General features: G+C 39.7%; 2 protein-coding genes across 2 annotated transcripts in view; both read left to right on the top strand.

The window, feature by feature from the left end:
• LOC121718814 (zinc finger protein 493-like) overlaps positions 1 to 13321 on the top strand; it is a 46059-nt gene extending 32738 nt beyond the window's left edge. The window contains 4 exon segments of the mRNA XM_042104085.1: positions 9101 to 10540; positions 10542 to 11141; positions 11231 to 11304; positions 11808 to 13321. Coding sequence (XP_041960019.1) covers positions 9101 to 10540; positions 10542 to 10616 — 1515 coding nt within the window. The 3' untranslated portion in view covers positions 10617 to 11141; positions 11231 to 11304; positions 11808 to 13321.
• LOC121718825 (zinc finger protein 493-like) overlaps positions 1 to 17487 on the top strand; it is a 69285-nt gene that overhangs the window by 30991 nt on the left and 20807 nt on the right.

The raw sequence follows: 17487 nt of genomic DNA, 5'->3' as shown, positions 1-17487 counted from the left end.
ACTACATCTGCAGAGTAGCTTTACTTGTAATTACGCCGGCTTTTTCAACAGTCTTAACTGTATGTCCTACTTGGTACCATGTTCTAAGTATTCCGGATCCGGGACATCATGAAAAGAAGTCATCACACATTGCAAGTACTCTGGTGTTTCTTTATCTTCCTGGACTGAGACTGGAGATGTTAATACTATACTAAGCTGTTTGCTAATGGTCCCTTTAAACCAACCCCATTATGTTTGAGTGAAATTATAAGATATAATTTACACATTAAGTCCCAGTCCAGTAAATTTTCGGAGCAAACACTGCTGAGGAGGAATGCTGTTTTACTACATGTTCTTTACATTTAACTACCCATGGGTAAGGAACTCTCTCAAATATGAACTGATCTAATACTCCTGTACCATGCACTTTTCATTGTCATAAACTTACACTATCCTTCTTTTCTTTCATACTAATATCTGCTCCTGTCTCGTTCAAAAAGAAAAATATCCCCATTAACAGAAAGAGAGTTGGCTGAGTAGGCTGTGCTGATGCATTCAGAGTGAGTTGAGGAAAACAGTTCAAGTTGTAAATCAGAAGTGTCACCACAGGGTCTCCTGTTCAGACCTCTCTGTCCTCTTCAGCTTTGTCATGCTGAGACCAGACAGGAGTTTGAGAGAGCTGCTGTGGAGGGTGATCTCCGTACTGTTTCTGATGTTCCTTGTGACAGTGACGTGCTAAGTGTCCTTCTCCTCTGGTTAGCCCCACAGCCACATCCATGTTCTTCCTTCAAGCCTTTCATAGTTTTCAATTGTTCAGTTCCTTTAGAGCTGCTGTACTCCAAGTAACAAGCTGGCTCATAACATAGTCCATGATGTCCTCCGTATAGCCTTTGCCTCTCTCTCTTCTGCACAGGTCTATCTTTCCTACTGTTCTTTACCCTACATTCATTTACCTTCTCTACCATAGCCCTACTTTCTTTTACCTTCTCTACCATAGCCCTACTTTCTTTTACCCTCTCTACCATAGCCCTACATTAATTTTGCTTTTCTATGCTCAACACTCCAGATGAATGAAGTTGCCCTTCAGTTCACCTATTCCATACTTGCTAATTTCCGTCTATATATTCAGATCCACACTTTCTCTACATGTCCCTCAAACACCCTGGATTCTATACTCCTCTAGGAAAGTTAATAGCTTTACTCTTACTGCTCCCCATCGCAGTGTCCCCTTGATATTTTTATTTCCAATTACCTCACGCCTAAAATCAGAGCAAAACCCAACAAAATGTGATGACAGTCTTATCAGATACCCAATGTTCTCAGGCCTATTTTACCAATGCGCATAACCAAAAAAAAACAGAGCACTCAGTTTACTACCTACGCATAGGCAGTAAGGCCACTACCACTATCACTGGCAGGAAATATAATGCGCATAACCAAAAACAGTGCACTCACAATTTACCACCTACGCATAGGCAGTAAGGCCACTACCACTATCACTGGCAGGAAAATGTGCACCAAATGCTACCTACGCATAGGCAGCAAGGCCACTACCACTATCCCTGGCAGGAAATGTGCACTCAACCACTACCCCTCTCTCGGGTAGGGACAGGCCTTCCTTCCCTATTTTACCACCTCAAAGTGTAAAATCAGGGACTCACCACCACGTTGTCTGTGACCACCGAATATGGTCGTTACCGTATCCGAGACACAGGAGGATTCCCTCTGGCCAGGCTGGGTGCCGCGAAGCAGTGTTTGGTGCTGGTGACGGCCTTCTCCCAAGATCACAAAGAGATCTCCCTCAGTTGCAACTTTGTTGGGTCCTGCGCCGTTGGTCCTCCTCGCTATGCCTCAGGAATAGGTAATCCCATCCTCGTCGCCATTAATGTGGTCAAAATTAATCCAAGACAACTGGTGTGAGACTGCAGCTTTATTCACGACGCCGGGAGAATGTTACCCACATGAAATGTCAAAGTAACAAGCCCACACATCTGTGGGTGAAGCCAACTCTTATACCTTATCCCACACCCATGGAAAATCACAAGTTGTCGCCCTCCATTAATCACTTAACCTTCTAGTATTTTAACAGAGATACGAAATGTTTACAACCCCACTTAACCATCTGGTGTATTGACAAAGATAAGAAATGTTCATGACCCCGCATCCTGGGGTTACCCAAATACGCTGACACAAGGGTTAAGTTAACCAAACATTCTAACCTAGGAGTTGCAAAAGACACATGGGTCAGAGTAGGGTGATGGCAATTAGATTTCACTACATGTATGTAAGGTATACTAAACATTCAATGAGAGACATATAAAATTTATCCCACACGCCTTTCCATTGACACTCATAAAAACGTACATCCGGTACCATAGACAGATTAGCGCAACTCGAACGGAACCAAAACAAAGTTACATCAATGGTGAACTCAACAGAAAGTGCTGCTTGTCTCGGCAGAAGAACAAGAACAAAACACTGTCAACAATACTTTATATCAGCCCCGCCGCCCCCCAAAAAATGCACAGTAATACCCTGAAATTACACATATCACAATTCCTAATTTTAGTATTGATACTTTTAAGAATGTCAGTGTTGTTTTGCAGTAAGATGCATACATGTACAAACCAGGCGTTTCTAGAGCCTCGCCTCCCCTAGCTTGAGCCTTTCTTCACTCTCTTTTCTCCTCACACACACACAAAAGCGCAGCTTTCAAAGCTGCAGCTGTCGTGCCAAAAACAGCGATACACGGCTGCTCGTTTAAGTGATGCTAAGGCTGCCCAGAAACAAATAATAAAAGGCCAATGTTAAGTTGATTTGCTCACTTGCATCTGTCAAGTTTGTATAGCTAACCTACCTAGGCTATGAGATTTAGTTCATTTAGGCCTACTGTTGGGTTTAACATTTCAGAAATAGGCTACGCGACCTATTGGCAAACTTTTACATCTGGAGTTACTTGCTAACTATCTCGCTAGCTCACGTCATGTCACTTGAGCAGTGCTCGCAAAAATCATAAAGGAACATTTCGAGACACTTTATGATCCCAGAAAGACTAATTACTTTCATGTATTTCTTAAAGTGACAGGCACTCAATTAGACCTAGACACCACAAATGTGCACTCAATTAGACCTACACATCACATTATTGACTGCGTTTACATGCACTTCAGTATTCCGGTTATTATGCTTATCCCGGGTTGGATCTTATGCCCCAATTTGTCTTTTAGCGAACTCGTAGCTCGTCAGTGACATCATGTCATACGAGCTGTTTGTGTTCTGTTTGTCAACCGGCTGCTCTACCGTGTGCTAGCATTTGGGTATTGTTAGCAGTCGTTGCTAGCCAGTTTGTAACGAAGCATTACACAGTGTTTTACCCAAACGTCATAACATCATAGCGACAAATAGAGGTTGGACACTCTTGTTTCTACAACTGATTTAATGTGACACAAATCCAACAGAACTGCTAATAAACAGTAGCCTGGCGAGCCAGACCCACATTAAAATGTAGGGTCTGGGCACTCACCGTTCGCAGTGCTCAGTCCGAGGGGCGGGATAATCAGTTGTCTTTCAAATTCCCTCTGCACGCAATAGGACGCAGTAGGATTTTGTTTTTCAAGTAGCAGGGAATTCAAGCCAAACCGTTGCAACTCTGCCATCAATCATTATGTTAAGCCCACCTAACGACTCTATACACGATTTCAGTGCCCTAATTAAGTTTCGATTTCTGGAGCTCACAAGCCAACGGAGAGTTGCTAGACTAGCCCTGCTAGGGGCGCGTCTAGATTTCTAGGCTAAATAAACAGAGCATATAAGGCTTAAATTTACTGTTAATGGGCACAGCCCAAATCGTAGTACTCTGGGCTAGACCGAGTTGTGGAGTCGTGTTTGGACTTCAGAGGGCGTTCCCTGGGCGTTCTCATGATGGCAGTGCTCATGATGCCAAAGTCCTGTGGCAGTCAGAGCTGTTCAAGAAAGAAGACCAGTTGCCCAAAGACCGTAGTGTGATGGAACACAATCATGAAACTATGCCTTATGTTGGTGAACTTGTTTCTATAAGTTGTCTGTAAGCGCCCTAGATCGTGGCATGACAATTGAATTGATTGTTAGCTTCTTGCCGGGCAAGGATGTCTATGGGGTGATGGTAGTGTAGTGGTTAAGGAGCTGGGCTGGCATGCAGTAGCCTGAAAGTTGTCGGTTCAATTCCTGGCTTCCACCGTTGTGCCCTTGAGCAAGGCACTTAACTCCAAGTTGCTCCGGGGACAATGTAATCCCTTGTAATATAGCTGACATATGTAAGTCACTTTGGTCCAAAAGGGTCTGCTAAATGTAATGTAATGTAATATATGTGAGGATGTTAGCCAGGCTATGATAGAACACAATCATGAAACTATGCCTTATGTTGGTAAACTTGTTTCTATATGTAAGGATAAGAACAATCTGAACCCATTCCTCATTCATTTTCATGTTTCCCTTGTTTTGCAGAGAGTTTTGGAAGTTGACGGTCAAGCCATTCATTTTTTTGTCATAGGTGATCCTGCTTATCCGCTTCTCCAGTGGCTCATTAAAGGCTACACAAGGTCTCCTAGACTGACCCCTTAGTAGGAATCTTTCAATGTGTACCTTAGTGCTGCCCGTACCTGCGTTGAAATTGCATTTGGGAGACTGAAGTCAAGGTGGAGAATTCTTTTGAAACGCAGTGACCTACACTTTTTCCCCATTTGTTATTGCAACTTGCTGTGCCCTACGATTTTTGTGAACGACAAAAAGAACGAGTGTGCCCTACGATTTTTGTGAACGAGTACACCCAAGATGGAGGCAGGAGGCAGCAACTAAGGAGCAATGTTTCCCAGAGAGGCTACAAATGCCACCGATGCAGGTGGCCAGGCAGTCAGTGGGGGCACTTACCAATTATATGGCAGCAAAATTTCCACTATGCCATGGTTTACATCCTTGAGCTGTTCACACCACTTAATGTCATAACAATGAACACAACTTTAATAAATTGATTAATTTATTAAATATCTCAAAAAACAAAACATTTTTTTAGTAAATAAACACATTTTATAGATCAAAAAAAGAGGTTTCTGTGTCATCCTCCATTGCTCTACTCTGTTGTGGTGTGGTGCTTGAGATAGGTTGGAGGGAGATCATAGGGGAAAGGGAACCTTTTGGGCACTGCGGGTGGGACATGAGAGGATATAACGTCCGCAACACTGCGTTTGACTCCCATATATTTAATGCACAAAAGGCAACGTTTCGACCCTGCTGGGTCTTCTTCAGGCAAAAAAAAAAGAAAGGAAACCTGACTTAGCATTTTTATTTTTCTTTATTCTGTTTCTCTGACTACAGGAAATTGAAAACTTTGGACGGAATCATCTTTGTACTACTAGCAACATGGACCTCGGACTTCCATTTAGTCCTGACTGTGCTGAAACGCACCAGGTTGACCTGAGAGTGATCGTGAAAGAGGAAGATATAAAAGAGGAGGAGTATGGTCTTATGACATCATGTGCAGATGAAGATGAAGAAAAGCCCTTTGCAGAGCTGCATTGTAAATCTGAAACAGACGTCACAGAGTCACCAGAGTCTACGTACAATGAAATGCTACAGACAACAGTGAAGACTGAAGTGAAGAAAGAGGAGGAGGAAGAGGAGGAACAACATGAACATCTGCTGGAAAGTAAGTCCTCTCACTAGTGATAATCAAATGAAGCTTTGGTGAACCACTGAACCACAGCAGTGTGAACCTAGCGACACTAGCTGAAAAGCAAAAAGATGGCCGCCACACATACATTTTTCAACATAAAAGTCCTTAGCAAACCAATATTCTTGGTTACATAACTGGTTTGGGTAAGGACTTTTATGTTGAAAAATCTACATGTGGCAGCAATATTGGATTTTTTCATTAGTGTTGCTAGCTTCACACTGCTGTGGTTTAGTGGTTCACCAAAGCTTAATTTGCCCATCACTAGCTCTCACACAGAGCTAAATAGAACGTTCAAGCATTGTTTTTGTTTTTATTGATGAAAGGGTCTATAGATTGGTGTGTTGCACTGAAATGTTGTGTCTCTAGAGGGCGCTGTTGCAATCAGGTCAGTGGCAGCACTGTGTTGTATTACATTGTGTTTTTACTGCTCTGAATCACTCACATGCACAGCAAGGTACTTACCCAATTAACAAAAGCCCATACATAGTCAACAGAGAGACACATTTTAGATTAGAGACTTTTTTGTTTAGTTTTAGAGTAGACTGTTCATGTAGCTGTTTAAAACGCAGCAAAACAAAAAAAGTATGTTTTAGACAAAAGCAAATACCACAAAACTAAAACAATGTTAAAGGATGGGTAATGCAACCGTATTGAGGCCCAGAACTAGGTTCCAACAAACCTTTATATTGTTTGACTACAAATGGGCCCTTAAACTGTGCTGAACATTCGCTTGATGGTGAGTCTCTGAATGTCATCAAACAAATAAATGATACAATAAGGTAAAATAGTTACATAGTTATGTGTGCGAAATTATGGCAACTAAACAGATTGAATTCAGATTCTGAAAAACAGAGCTGTCATTTAACGGCAGTTCAACACTAATGCATAAGATCATATCAAACGCAAGCACCCTGGAGCAGTGATAACGTTAGCTTACTCCAGATGGGTAAATTTTAGTAGCCTAACGTTGACTTTTTCAATGACCGATGTCTTTGTGGCAGCTGGCTATAATTGTATATCGTAGTGTTCATGTCCGTTTACCTGTCTGAAAAGATTATTAGTAGCCTATCATAATAGCTGTTTTTAATTGCAATAGAACAGTGAATTATAGGACTAGCCTTTGTTTGTGTTGGTAACGCATGCAGTTACTATGGTGGCCTATAGTGGCCAACTATAATAAACTATGGTGGCCTATGATGACCTTCAATTTGTGTTATCACCCTGAGAGAATAAATACTCTTTTCTCATTGGCTGGTGGGTGGCTATTAATGGTGAATAACGGGATACCTATGAAGTATATCTGGTAAAAAAAAGTTGAATCACTGTTCCATCTCAATGCTTATGAATGGTAACTGTAACAGAAGGACGATGGTTGAGCCTGGAAGTAGGCTTCGCAACAATGGAATCAACTGTAAACAAGCTAACTATCCACGTCTATCAATGTTAGGGCCAAAGAAAGTTGTACAACAAACTTAACAAGTCGGCTTCTTAGTAAATGGAACAGTTTACAGTTTTTAGTAGAAGGGGGTCACTTGCGCTTCAGTCTGGTTGGTGCTCACGGAACAGGACACAGAAGTCAAAAAGGGAGATCCAAGGTCTAAGAAGAGCCAAGGAGCAGGACCCGGAGCACACCTAAAGTGTTTTTATTCGTGCAAACTGACTAACGTTTCGACGCCCATGCATCGTCTTCAGAGTTTTTTGAATAAAAACACTTTAAGCATTGAGTGCTCCGGTCCTGCTCCTTGGCTTTTGTTAGACCTTGGATCTCCCTAGTTTACATTTTTTGTTTGACAGACTAGGTTACTTGGACTTTAATTTGTACTGTAGGGCCTATTATTATTTTAAATTTTACAAATACATTTGATTATGCTATCACGTATCATCTCTGTCCCTGAGCAACTGTGAGGGATGAGATGGTGTCTAATTTCATAAATTTTCGCGCATGGGAACCATAGATTTCAGTCTAGCTGGCATACTGTGTATGTAGTTCCAGTCCTTGATTGTGATTGGCTGAATCGCGTTTGATGCCATTGTAAAATGCAGCATAAACATACACCTTGACCGCATTTCGTTCTATATTACTGCTATATCTTAACTTGATACAAAAGTAGTAGTAGCTGCGTCTGGACGTTGCTTGGCAACCATTCAGATAGAGGAAATATATTTCTTGGCGGAAGAATGATTATCTAGGAATTACTCGTTTTAGTTCTAATTGCTGTGCCTTTACTTTTGAAACTTTACCAGGTATTTATAACAGTTTTAGAAAAGCAATAAGGCACTCGAGTCCGTAGGTTACACTGATTCTACAGCAGCTAAGGGGGGTTTACTCCGCTAGCACGTCGTGCCTAACAACGCCCCTTGTAGAATCAGTGTAACCTTTGGCCTCTCGGGGCTTATTGCTTAAGCCTAGGTCCACTTTCAGACTCATTGTTCAGGCATGCAAACATGGTGCTTTTTGGCGCCTCCCGCTTTTTTCACGTCAGTTTGGGTGACTTGTGTGAATCGTGTAAATCCGAAGAGTTTTTTGTTTTTTTGTGGGGGGGCTCTAGCTTTTTTCACATCATCTATCGCAGGCTAGATATGGACTTGCTGGTTAATGTCGATTCTTGCAATGAAAATTTGATTTCAACAACTGGGCCCTGAAGCAGTCCCAAAAGATATCTACTAAAGCATGTCCTATCTGTTCACTGACCCTCTCTGTCTTGTAATGTAGTGTATTAAACAACACCATGAAGCTGCAGTGATTACCAGCATTACGTTAGCAGAGCTGCTTTGAGTTCACACAGTGTAGTGTATTGAACAACGCCATGAAGCTGCAGTGATTACCAGCGTTACGTTAGCAGAGCTGCTTTGAGTAAGATATCTACTAAAACATGTCCTTGAATTTCCCCTGGGGATCTATCTATCTATCTATGTCCTATCTGTTCACTGACCCTCTCTGTCTTGTAATGTGTAAGTCATAACTAGTGATTATATTTCTGCACTTTAATTCTATTTGAAGTTAGATATTTCCTCATCAGTATCTAATTGCCAAATGTGGAACATCTATTGTCATTCTAAGTCTCTATGGTAACTCTTCCAGGCATATCAGAACATCCACATGTAATGGCACAGAAGATCCATGGACAGAGTGATGAACTCAACCTGCAACTGAAAGGAGGTCTGCACCACTGCTCGGTCTGCAAGAAGACTTTCATGACCCTGAGAGAACTTGAGAAACACCAGCAAACACACTCAGTTTGGGTGAATGAAAGCAAGTCTCACATAAAAAAAAAAAAAAGTTCTCATTGTGAAAAAGCATTTACAACATCCTCACTAGTTAACCACCACATGCTTACACACACTGGAGAGAAGCCTCGTAAATGTTTGAAGTGTGGAAAAGGGTTTTCACACAACTCAAGTCTTTCTCGCCACATGCTTGTACACAAAGGAGAGAAGTCTCATAAAAGGTATCATAAATGTTCCCAGTGTGGAATATCATTTACAACATCCCAAGATCTTCAAAGCCACATGCTTACACACTCTGAGGAGAAGCCTCATAAATGTACCCAGTGTGGAAAAACTTTTTCACAAATTTCAAATCTTAACACCCACATGCGAATACACACTGGAGAGAAGCCTCATAAATGTACCCAGTGTGGAAAAGCTTTTATAACCTCCACAGATGTCAAACGCCACATGCTTATACATACGGGAGAAAAGCCTTATGAATGTGTCCAGTGTGGAAATGCTTTTTCACAACTGTCAACTCTTAGGAGCCATATGCTAAGACACCGTACAGGGAAGCCTCATGAATGTGCCCAGTGTGGAAAAGTATTTATAACCTCTACAGATCTCAAATTCCACATGTTTACACATACTGGAGAAAAGCCTTATGAATGTGTCCAGTGTGGAAAAGCTTTTTTACAAAAGTCATCTCTTAAGAGCCATATGCTAAGACACCGTACAGCGAAGCCTCACAAATGTGCCCAGTGTGGAAGAGCATTTGACAGATCTACAGATCTTAAACGCCACATGCTTAGACATACTGGAGAGAAGGCTCATATATGTGTCCAGTGTGGGAACGCCTTTGTATACATGTTCACACTTAAAAGACACATGCGAATTCATAGTAATGAGAAGCCTCATAAATGTGTCCAGTGTGGAAACGGTTTTTCACTAATTTCACATCTTAAAAGCCATATGCTAATGCACACTGGAGGTAAGCCTCATAAATGTGTCCAGTGTGGAAAGAGTTTTTCACAAATTTCATGTCTTAAAAAACACATGCTGATACACACTGGAGAGAAGCCTCATAAATGTGCCCAGTGCGGAAAAGCTTTTTCACAGATTTCAAATCTGAAGACCCACATGCGAATTCACACTGGAGAGAAGCCTCATAAATGTGCCCAGTGTGGAAAAGCATTTATAACCTCCACAGATCTCAATCGTCACATGCTTACACATACTGGAGAAAAGCCTTACAAATGTGTTCAGTGTGGAAAAGCTTTTTCACAAATGTCAACTCTTAAATGCCATATGCTAAGACACCCTACAGAGAAGCCTCACAAATGTGCCCCGTGTGGAAAAGCTTTTACACGCTTCTCAACTCTTAAAAAACACATGCTCAGACACTCTATAGAGAAGCCTCACAAATGTGCCCAATGTGGAAAAGTCTTTTCTAATGGTTCAGCTCTTAAAACCCACGAGCTTACGCACACCGGAGAGAAGCCTCATCAATGTGCCCAGTGTGGAAAAGCTTTTTCACAAATTTCAAATCTTAAAACCCACATGAGAGTACACATTAGAGAGAAGCCTCATGAATGTACCCAGTGTGGAAAAGCTTTTACACGAAATTCAACTCTTAAAAGCCATTATGCTAATACACACTGGAGAGAAGCCTCATGAGTGTGGAAAAGCATTTGACAGGTCCACAGATATTCTACTCTAGCAGGAGCATAACTCGTTATGGTTATAGTTATCGTTATCATTCTTGGTGTGAATGGGCCTTAATTTTTACCTTGTGCATTTTGTTTTCTTTTTTTATTATGATCTTTATTTTTTAAACTATTCTTTGACTATTGCCCTTCTATGCTTTTATTTGTTATTACTGTTTGCATTTGTTCATGTAAAGCACATTGAATGATCTCTGTGTATGAAATGCGGTATACCAAATAAAACTGTGGTATACCAATTATGAAAGAACAAATAAACTGTGGTATACCAATTGTAACCCACATAGCCAGCTTGCCCATTGTGATGTACCAATAATTCTTTGGTGACCCCTAGAGGGCGCACGAGACAGGTTCAAACAATCAAATAATAATAAACAACTGCTACTACAAATTAGAGACAGACGTCGGAACGGATAACTAACGATACAGAAAGAAAGAAGAAGAATATTAATCAAAACAAGAATAATATTGACCAAACAGAAATCAAACACATTTCTTTTGATCGAAAAGCTTCAATCCTGGTGAGTCGCTAACCCCAAATAATTATTTATTATGTAGGTTGCCAAGTCACTTAACAAAGACAACGTTATTATCCTGATAACTGTTACAGATAAACCATTTCCTGAACAAAGACCTCGTTGGACCATCGTAACAGATCGAAACATATTAATCACTTGAATCCTGGTGAGCTAGTAATTTTTTTAATGTTTATCTTGTAATCGTATTTTTTCTATGTTGTGCTAACCTAAGCTAAGCCACCTACACTGGAGACTAATGACCCTAAATACACCCTAATGTATTTTTCGTGAGTGATATACTTTTTAAAAACCAGTCAGGACAACCTCTTAATGAGATCGATTTTATAATGTATGACGTTACAAACAATTTAGGATTTAAAACAAAAAAAAAGGTATCCTGTGTTTGTTATTCTGGGAAGCCAAAGTGCTGGTTAGCTGTCTTAGATAGCCTTCAAGCTAACCGCTCTGCGGTTACCATGTGAACCCATAGCAACCAAACAAACTGGTAACGTAAATGGATTCATGGAAATAATATTCTGAACTTTAGCATTTTATGAACTTGGTTGACCTCAGTACTATGGTTATGATATGCCTATGATAGTTTTATTATAGAAATGATTAAGAAGGAGATCCATTGCATTAATTAGTATTCTGTACAATTTTGTACAGACTGGTTTTTTGATTACCCTTTCAACCACTCCTTGACCTACGCCTTGGATACCTCGAATTCCCTGCTGTGATACCCTTCCCTGGACCATCCTCATCGCCATTCTTCCTTGCAATATTCCCAGAAATTGAACCCCCGCCTTCATCCACTTTCCACCCAGTGACTGTGGTAGGATCTGGGCAAATACACCCACACCCACGGACTGTGACATTAAGGAATTACATCCACCACTATTTTTTATTTAATTATTCATTTTGAGTGCACTCTCTTTTATTTTTGGGGTTTATGTTTATTTTGTTATTTTAAGTTCAGAGATCTCAAGGGAATTATTTAATGAAAAGTTACCTAAGTGCCGGCACTTCTGATAAACTGATATTATAGTTATATGTTAAGAATTGTATTTTTATTGTATAAGAAAAAGTGATTTAACGCCATAAGTATATAAATAAAATAAGTAGCAATAGTAATAAATTGAATATAGAGTCAAATAAAATAGTATAACAAATAACGATTAAAATAGATCAATAAATAAAGGGTATATCAAATAGGGTTTAAATAGACTATAAATAGATTTTAAATAGAATATCAATAATACAGTCAAATGAAATAGTAAATATATATATATATATATCACAATAGTTTTTTATATTTCCACTGATACCTTAGAATAGAATAATATATGATTGCATAGAGTGAATTGAATGATATTTGAATGTTAAAATAAATATATTTTGTATTTAAAGAAGAATCTTTGAGAGTGGTGTGTTGTCTTGGGGTGAGTCATTGAACTGTGGTCTAGTAATAACCTAAGCCAGTCTCCTCTTGAACCTAGAGTTTAGAACTAGACTGTTCCCGCACAAGCACAGGCCTTCCCTCGTCGTGCGGGTTACACAATTATGAAAGAAAAGAACCAAAGCCTCAATAGCTACATTAACCATATACATCTAACTACACTGGCAGATGTTGACATGTCAAAAAACAAAGGAGGTCTGAGAAAAAGCACTGGGCAAGTCTTCTGCAACGCAATGACAGTGCTTTCACGCATCATTAAGGCTAGTTTTGAAGTCGTGGGTGTGTTTAGCTCTTTAGGGATCTCCAAGGCCTTAAGCTGGATGACGGCTCTGGTAATCGACATTCCGTCATTACGTTTTTCAGTCACATCATATCCACATACTCTGTCATCGATCTGTTGGAATCAGCCGCTTTTAGCACCGTGGATTTTGATGATGACTGCATTTTTAAGACGGTCTCTCTGGGCTCGCCATCACGTTATTTACCATATAGATTTTAAAATATCTATCATAGCTCTTTCTCAGTTGTTGGTTAACTTGACCAACTTTTGAACCACTTTGTTTGAGACAATCTCTTGGTCTCTCTATCATCCAGGATGAAGGATTGCTCACTTAATTTAAAACACTTGTTACAAAATATCGATATGGCGCCATCTATGGGGTTTCCCTTTTTTTTGTCTAGGCCCCGAATATAAGATGATCCCACTTTTTCAGACATATTTTGAGGGAAAAAAAACCCTGTCTTATAGTCGGCCAATACCGTAATTAAATTGGGGCAGGTGGCAGTTGAATCAATCAAATGAAAAAAAATAGGGTTGTCAATCGATTAAAAAAAAATGTATCTACACTGTGTTCCAAATTATGATGCAAATTGGATTTAAGTGCCACAAACATTTTTGTTGTTGTTTTTCAATTAAACTCATGGATGATTTTGTGTCTTAGGTCTCTTTGGATCATTGAAATCGAAATCGAATTAGTTTGCCAGGTGAGCCCAATCAAAGGATGTTCCACATTATTAATCATGCCACAGGCTATATGGGAAAGAGAAAGGATCTCTCTGCTGCTGGAAAAGCGTGACATTGAGCACTACATTGGACAAGGTGTGCAAACATTGGATATTTCACGAAAACTTATGCGTGATCATCGTACACTCTTAGAAGTAGAGGAGCCTCGATGAACCTTTTCTCACCATTGCTACTGTGGGGGAACCTTTTCAGCTCAGAAAGGTTCCTTGGGGAACTTCTCAGCAAGGTTCTTTAAGGAACCCCTTAATAGGTTTAGGATTCCTTTTAATTAGTAGGCTATTGTTATTATCAGAATAGTATTATTAGGTTATTATTATTATTGTTATTATTATAATATCAATATTTATTCATATTAGTATTTATGCTATTGATCATACAAAATAGAATATTAGAGATTTACAAGATAATTACAAGATTTTATTTGATCATTGTTACATAAACAAGTTGAACAAAAACAGAAATACACACATATGTTATTTAATTCCTCAGGGCAGAAAATAAATATTTACATAAATATTTGCTTGATAAGATTTAATAAGATACAATAAACAGTTCCTTAAGAAAATAAATAGTTGGCCATTTTGATGACCGCTAGGGTATTTGACTTTTGGTATTTGACTTTAAGTACTTTTCTTGAATATCTCAGAAAGCACAAGGGGGATTCACGGGGACTTTTAGTATGTTATTCCTAAAAATTCTGAACATATCCTGAAAAATTCAGCTTGTTACTAATTTGTTCCGGGTTTGACTCCATTTTGAGCTAATGCTCTTGGACTACACGGTCTCTGACCCTATAGGTAGCCACTGCTATGCTCTGTAATTACAGATGATAAAGATGTAAAATTCTTGCCATTTTGTCGGATAAACACTTCTACCTCGCATTCACTGGAGATAAACTTTTTTTATTAATTTGATGATTTCAATTATTAAACTTTGGAGCAGGTTTGAGTATGAATGGATCCACAAATGAGTTTTCATTGTTATTATAATTGCGGGATAGGCCATTTGTCTTCACGGAGGTCTGCGCTCTCGAGTGGCCTTCTAGTTAGCATATTAAAATGATGGTGATTGAGGGAGGAGAGAGGGTGGAGTGTAATGCTTGTGCATGTACGCTTAATTTCACGTTAATTGGGATGTACAAAGAAAAGCTGCGTGGAATGCTGCGTACGCACAATTTCATACATCAGGATTTTTTTTATTTTTTATGTTTTAGTATGAAATCCACGCAAGTCTTTGTACATGAGGCCCCAGGACTGGTGTTTGTACCTCTGGATCCTGGCAAGCAAAAAAAAATGTTTTAAAAATTGCTGAGAAGTATCCAGGCAGCATATTGACTAACTAACAATAAACCTACCTTTTCGTCGATCATAAAGTGCGTTGGGGTCCTCTGTGATCAGATGTGGGAGGAGCAATGTTGCAAGGATCACTTGCAGACCTTTTGTTAAAGGTCAAAGTCAAAGTCAAAGTCTGCTTTATTGTCGATTTCTTCACATGTCAAGACATACAAAGAGATCGAAATTGCATTTCCTACTATCCCACGGTGGAGACAACATATATAGATAAGGTAAATAGAACTGTTAAAGATGATAAAAAAATAAAAAAGATGCACATAAAAATGACTGAATTCATGTAAGGCTCTAATCTGTTTCTGCATTAGTTAACACAAATATAATAATAAGGACTTTATATTGAATAATAATTATTATAACCGCCGCGCAGCGAAGCGGCGGTCATATAGGTTTAGTCAGATTTTTTTCCTTTTTTTTTTTTTTTTCTTTTTCGCATGCCCATATTTCCGTCAATGATTCCCGGGACACTGAAAGACCGGGGTACACGAAACTTGGTGGGCATGTAACCCCACATGGATAACATGGAACCATTGTTTTTCGTTTTTCCGTCCCGAAAGGAGGGTAGGGCAGACACAGTTTTCTGTGAATATCTCGAAAACCTTAGGGTTTAGGAGGACCATTTTTTTTGTATGTTGATCTCAAGGGGCCATGTCAACCCATTCCATAACCACTCATTTCACGAAATTGGAAGTGTAGGATCATTATGACACCCTCTGTATGCACGCCAAGTTTTGTGGAATTCCGTTCATGGGGGGCCACACAATAAATGAATTTATGTTACTATACACCAACTGGCCTGTAGGTGGCCGGAGACAGTTTTCTGTGAATATCTCGAGAACCGTAGGGCCTAGGAGGTCCACCTTTTTTATGTATGTTGGTCTTAAGGGGGCATGTCAACCCATCCCATTACCACTTATTTCATGTATAGCGCCACCTAGTTAAAAATTAAAAAGCAAAAAATTAGGTGTTTTCATCACAATATCTCTGGCTGACAAGGTCAAAACTGCACGAAATTAAAAGTGTAGCATCATTATGACACCCTGCGAATGCATGCCAAGTTTTGTGTACTTTCGTTCATGGGGGGCCTTACAATAAAATAATTTATGTGTACATTTAGTGACGTACACCAACAAGGATTCCCGGGACACTGAAAGACCGGGGTACACAAAACTTGGTGGGCATGTACCTCCACATGGATAGCATGGAACCGTCATTTTTCGTTTTGATCTGTAGCCCCCCCGCTGGACTGGACCCCCTGAAAGGAGGGTAGGGCAGACACAGTTCTCTGTGAATATCTTGAGAACTGTAGGGCCTAGGATGACCATTTTTTTCCGTATGTTTGCCTCCAGGGGTCATGTTAACCCATTTCATGTGCACACACGTGCACAAACAGATACACACACACACACACACATACATTCACAGTAATCATACGTATGACACATACTCACACAGTAGACATATGTACGCTTGCATGCACAGGCACAAACGCAGGCACACACACACACCCACACACATATCATAAACATAACACAAACAATCAAGAATTTCTCAGAATTATGAACAGGCAAGATGGAGGTGGGGTTGTATAAAATGAATTTTACATGTGAAATCTATGAACTAATCATGTTTTGGTACTTGTTGTCTAGCAGATACCAGTGAGAATTGAGTGTGGATAATGCAATTTAGTGAGATAGAATCATATAGGCCTTTCAGCGTGATTTCTTTTTGTGGAAAAAATGTGCTGGACTGGGCGGCGGTCATATTTTGTACCGCTCTGCGGTACATCTAGTTGGTAGTCAACACTGTACCTCTGTGTGACTCCTCTGTGCATAGAGTCTTGGCCTCATCATACATTGTGAAAAGATCCTGCCCAGTAGCTCAGTAGTAGTAAGGGATAATGCCCGATGAGGTGTCCATTATCAGAAATAAATGGACGACGCTGAGGCGTGAACCTTCCGCGAAGTCCATTTAAATATTACTTATTATTACTGGAAATCAGAGTGCAGGATAGTCCTCAAGGGCCTCCATAGTTGAATGGTTTTCTAAGTATGCTGTCCTCTCTACCCTTGTTCGGGTAGACAAAACATGTTAGAAAATAAAGAATGCATGCACAAGGATCCGAAGATCAGACATTGTCAAAATTTGGGTGGGTTTCTCATTTAAGTACATTACCATGGCAATGGATGTCCTTCTCTATGACATACTTTCCTGTCACATGATCCTCTGACATAATACATACAAAATTCCTCCTTAAATGGTGGTTACACCACTTGACATTTCAAGTGGTTGACGTGATAGACAGGATTCCCCTAATTAAAACATTCAGAACAATGGGGTTTCAGTACTTGTATTAAATATAGAAAAGTTCTTGTTCAAGATCATGCCAGATTATTTTAGAAGGGATTTTAGTGAGAACAATTTTACCCAAATTCAGTTAATACTCTTTCAAAATTAAATAAATCCAAACTTTTAAGATTAGGGTTTGATCAGAATGATGTTTGAAAATAATTTGTC

Source organism: Alosa sapidissima, chromosome 9 (genome assembly GCF_018492685.1).
Source record: "Alosa sapidissima isolate fAloSap1 chromosome 9, fAloSap1.pri, whole genome shotgun sequence".
Classification (NCBI taxonomy): Eukaryota; Metazoa; Chordata; class Actinopteri; order Clupeiformes; family Clupeidae; genus Alosa; species Alosa sapidissima.
The sequence above is the reverse complement of the archived record's forward strand: the minus strand, read 5'-3'. Positions and strand labels throughout refer to the sequence as shown.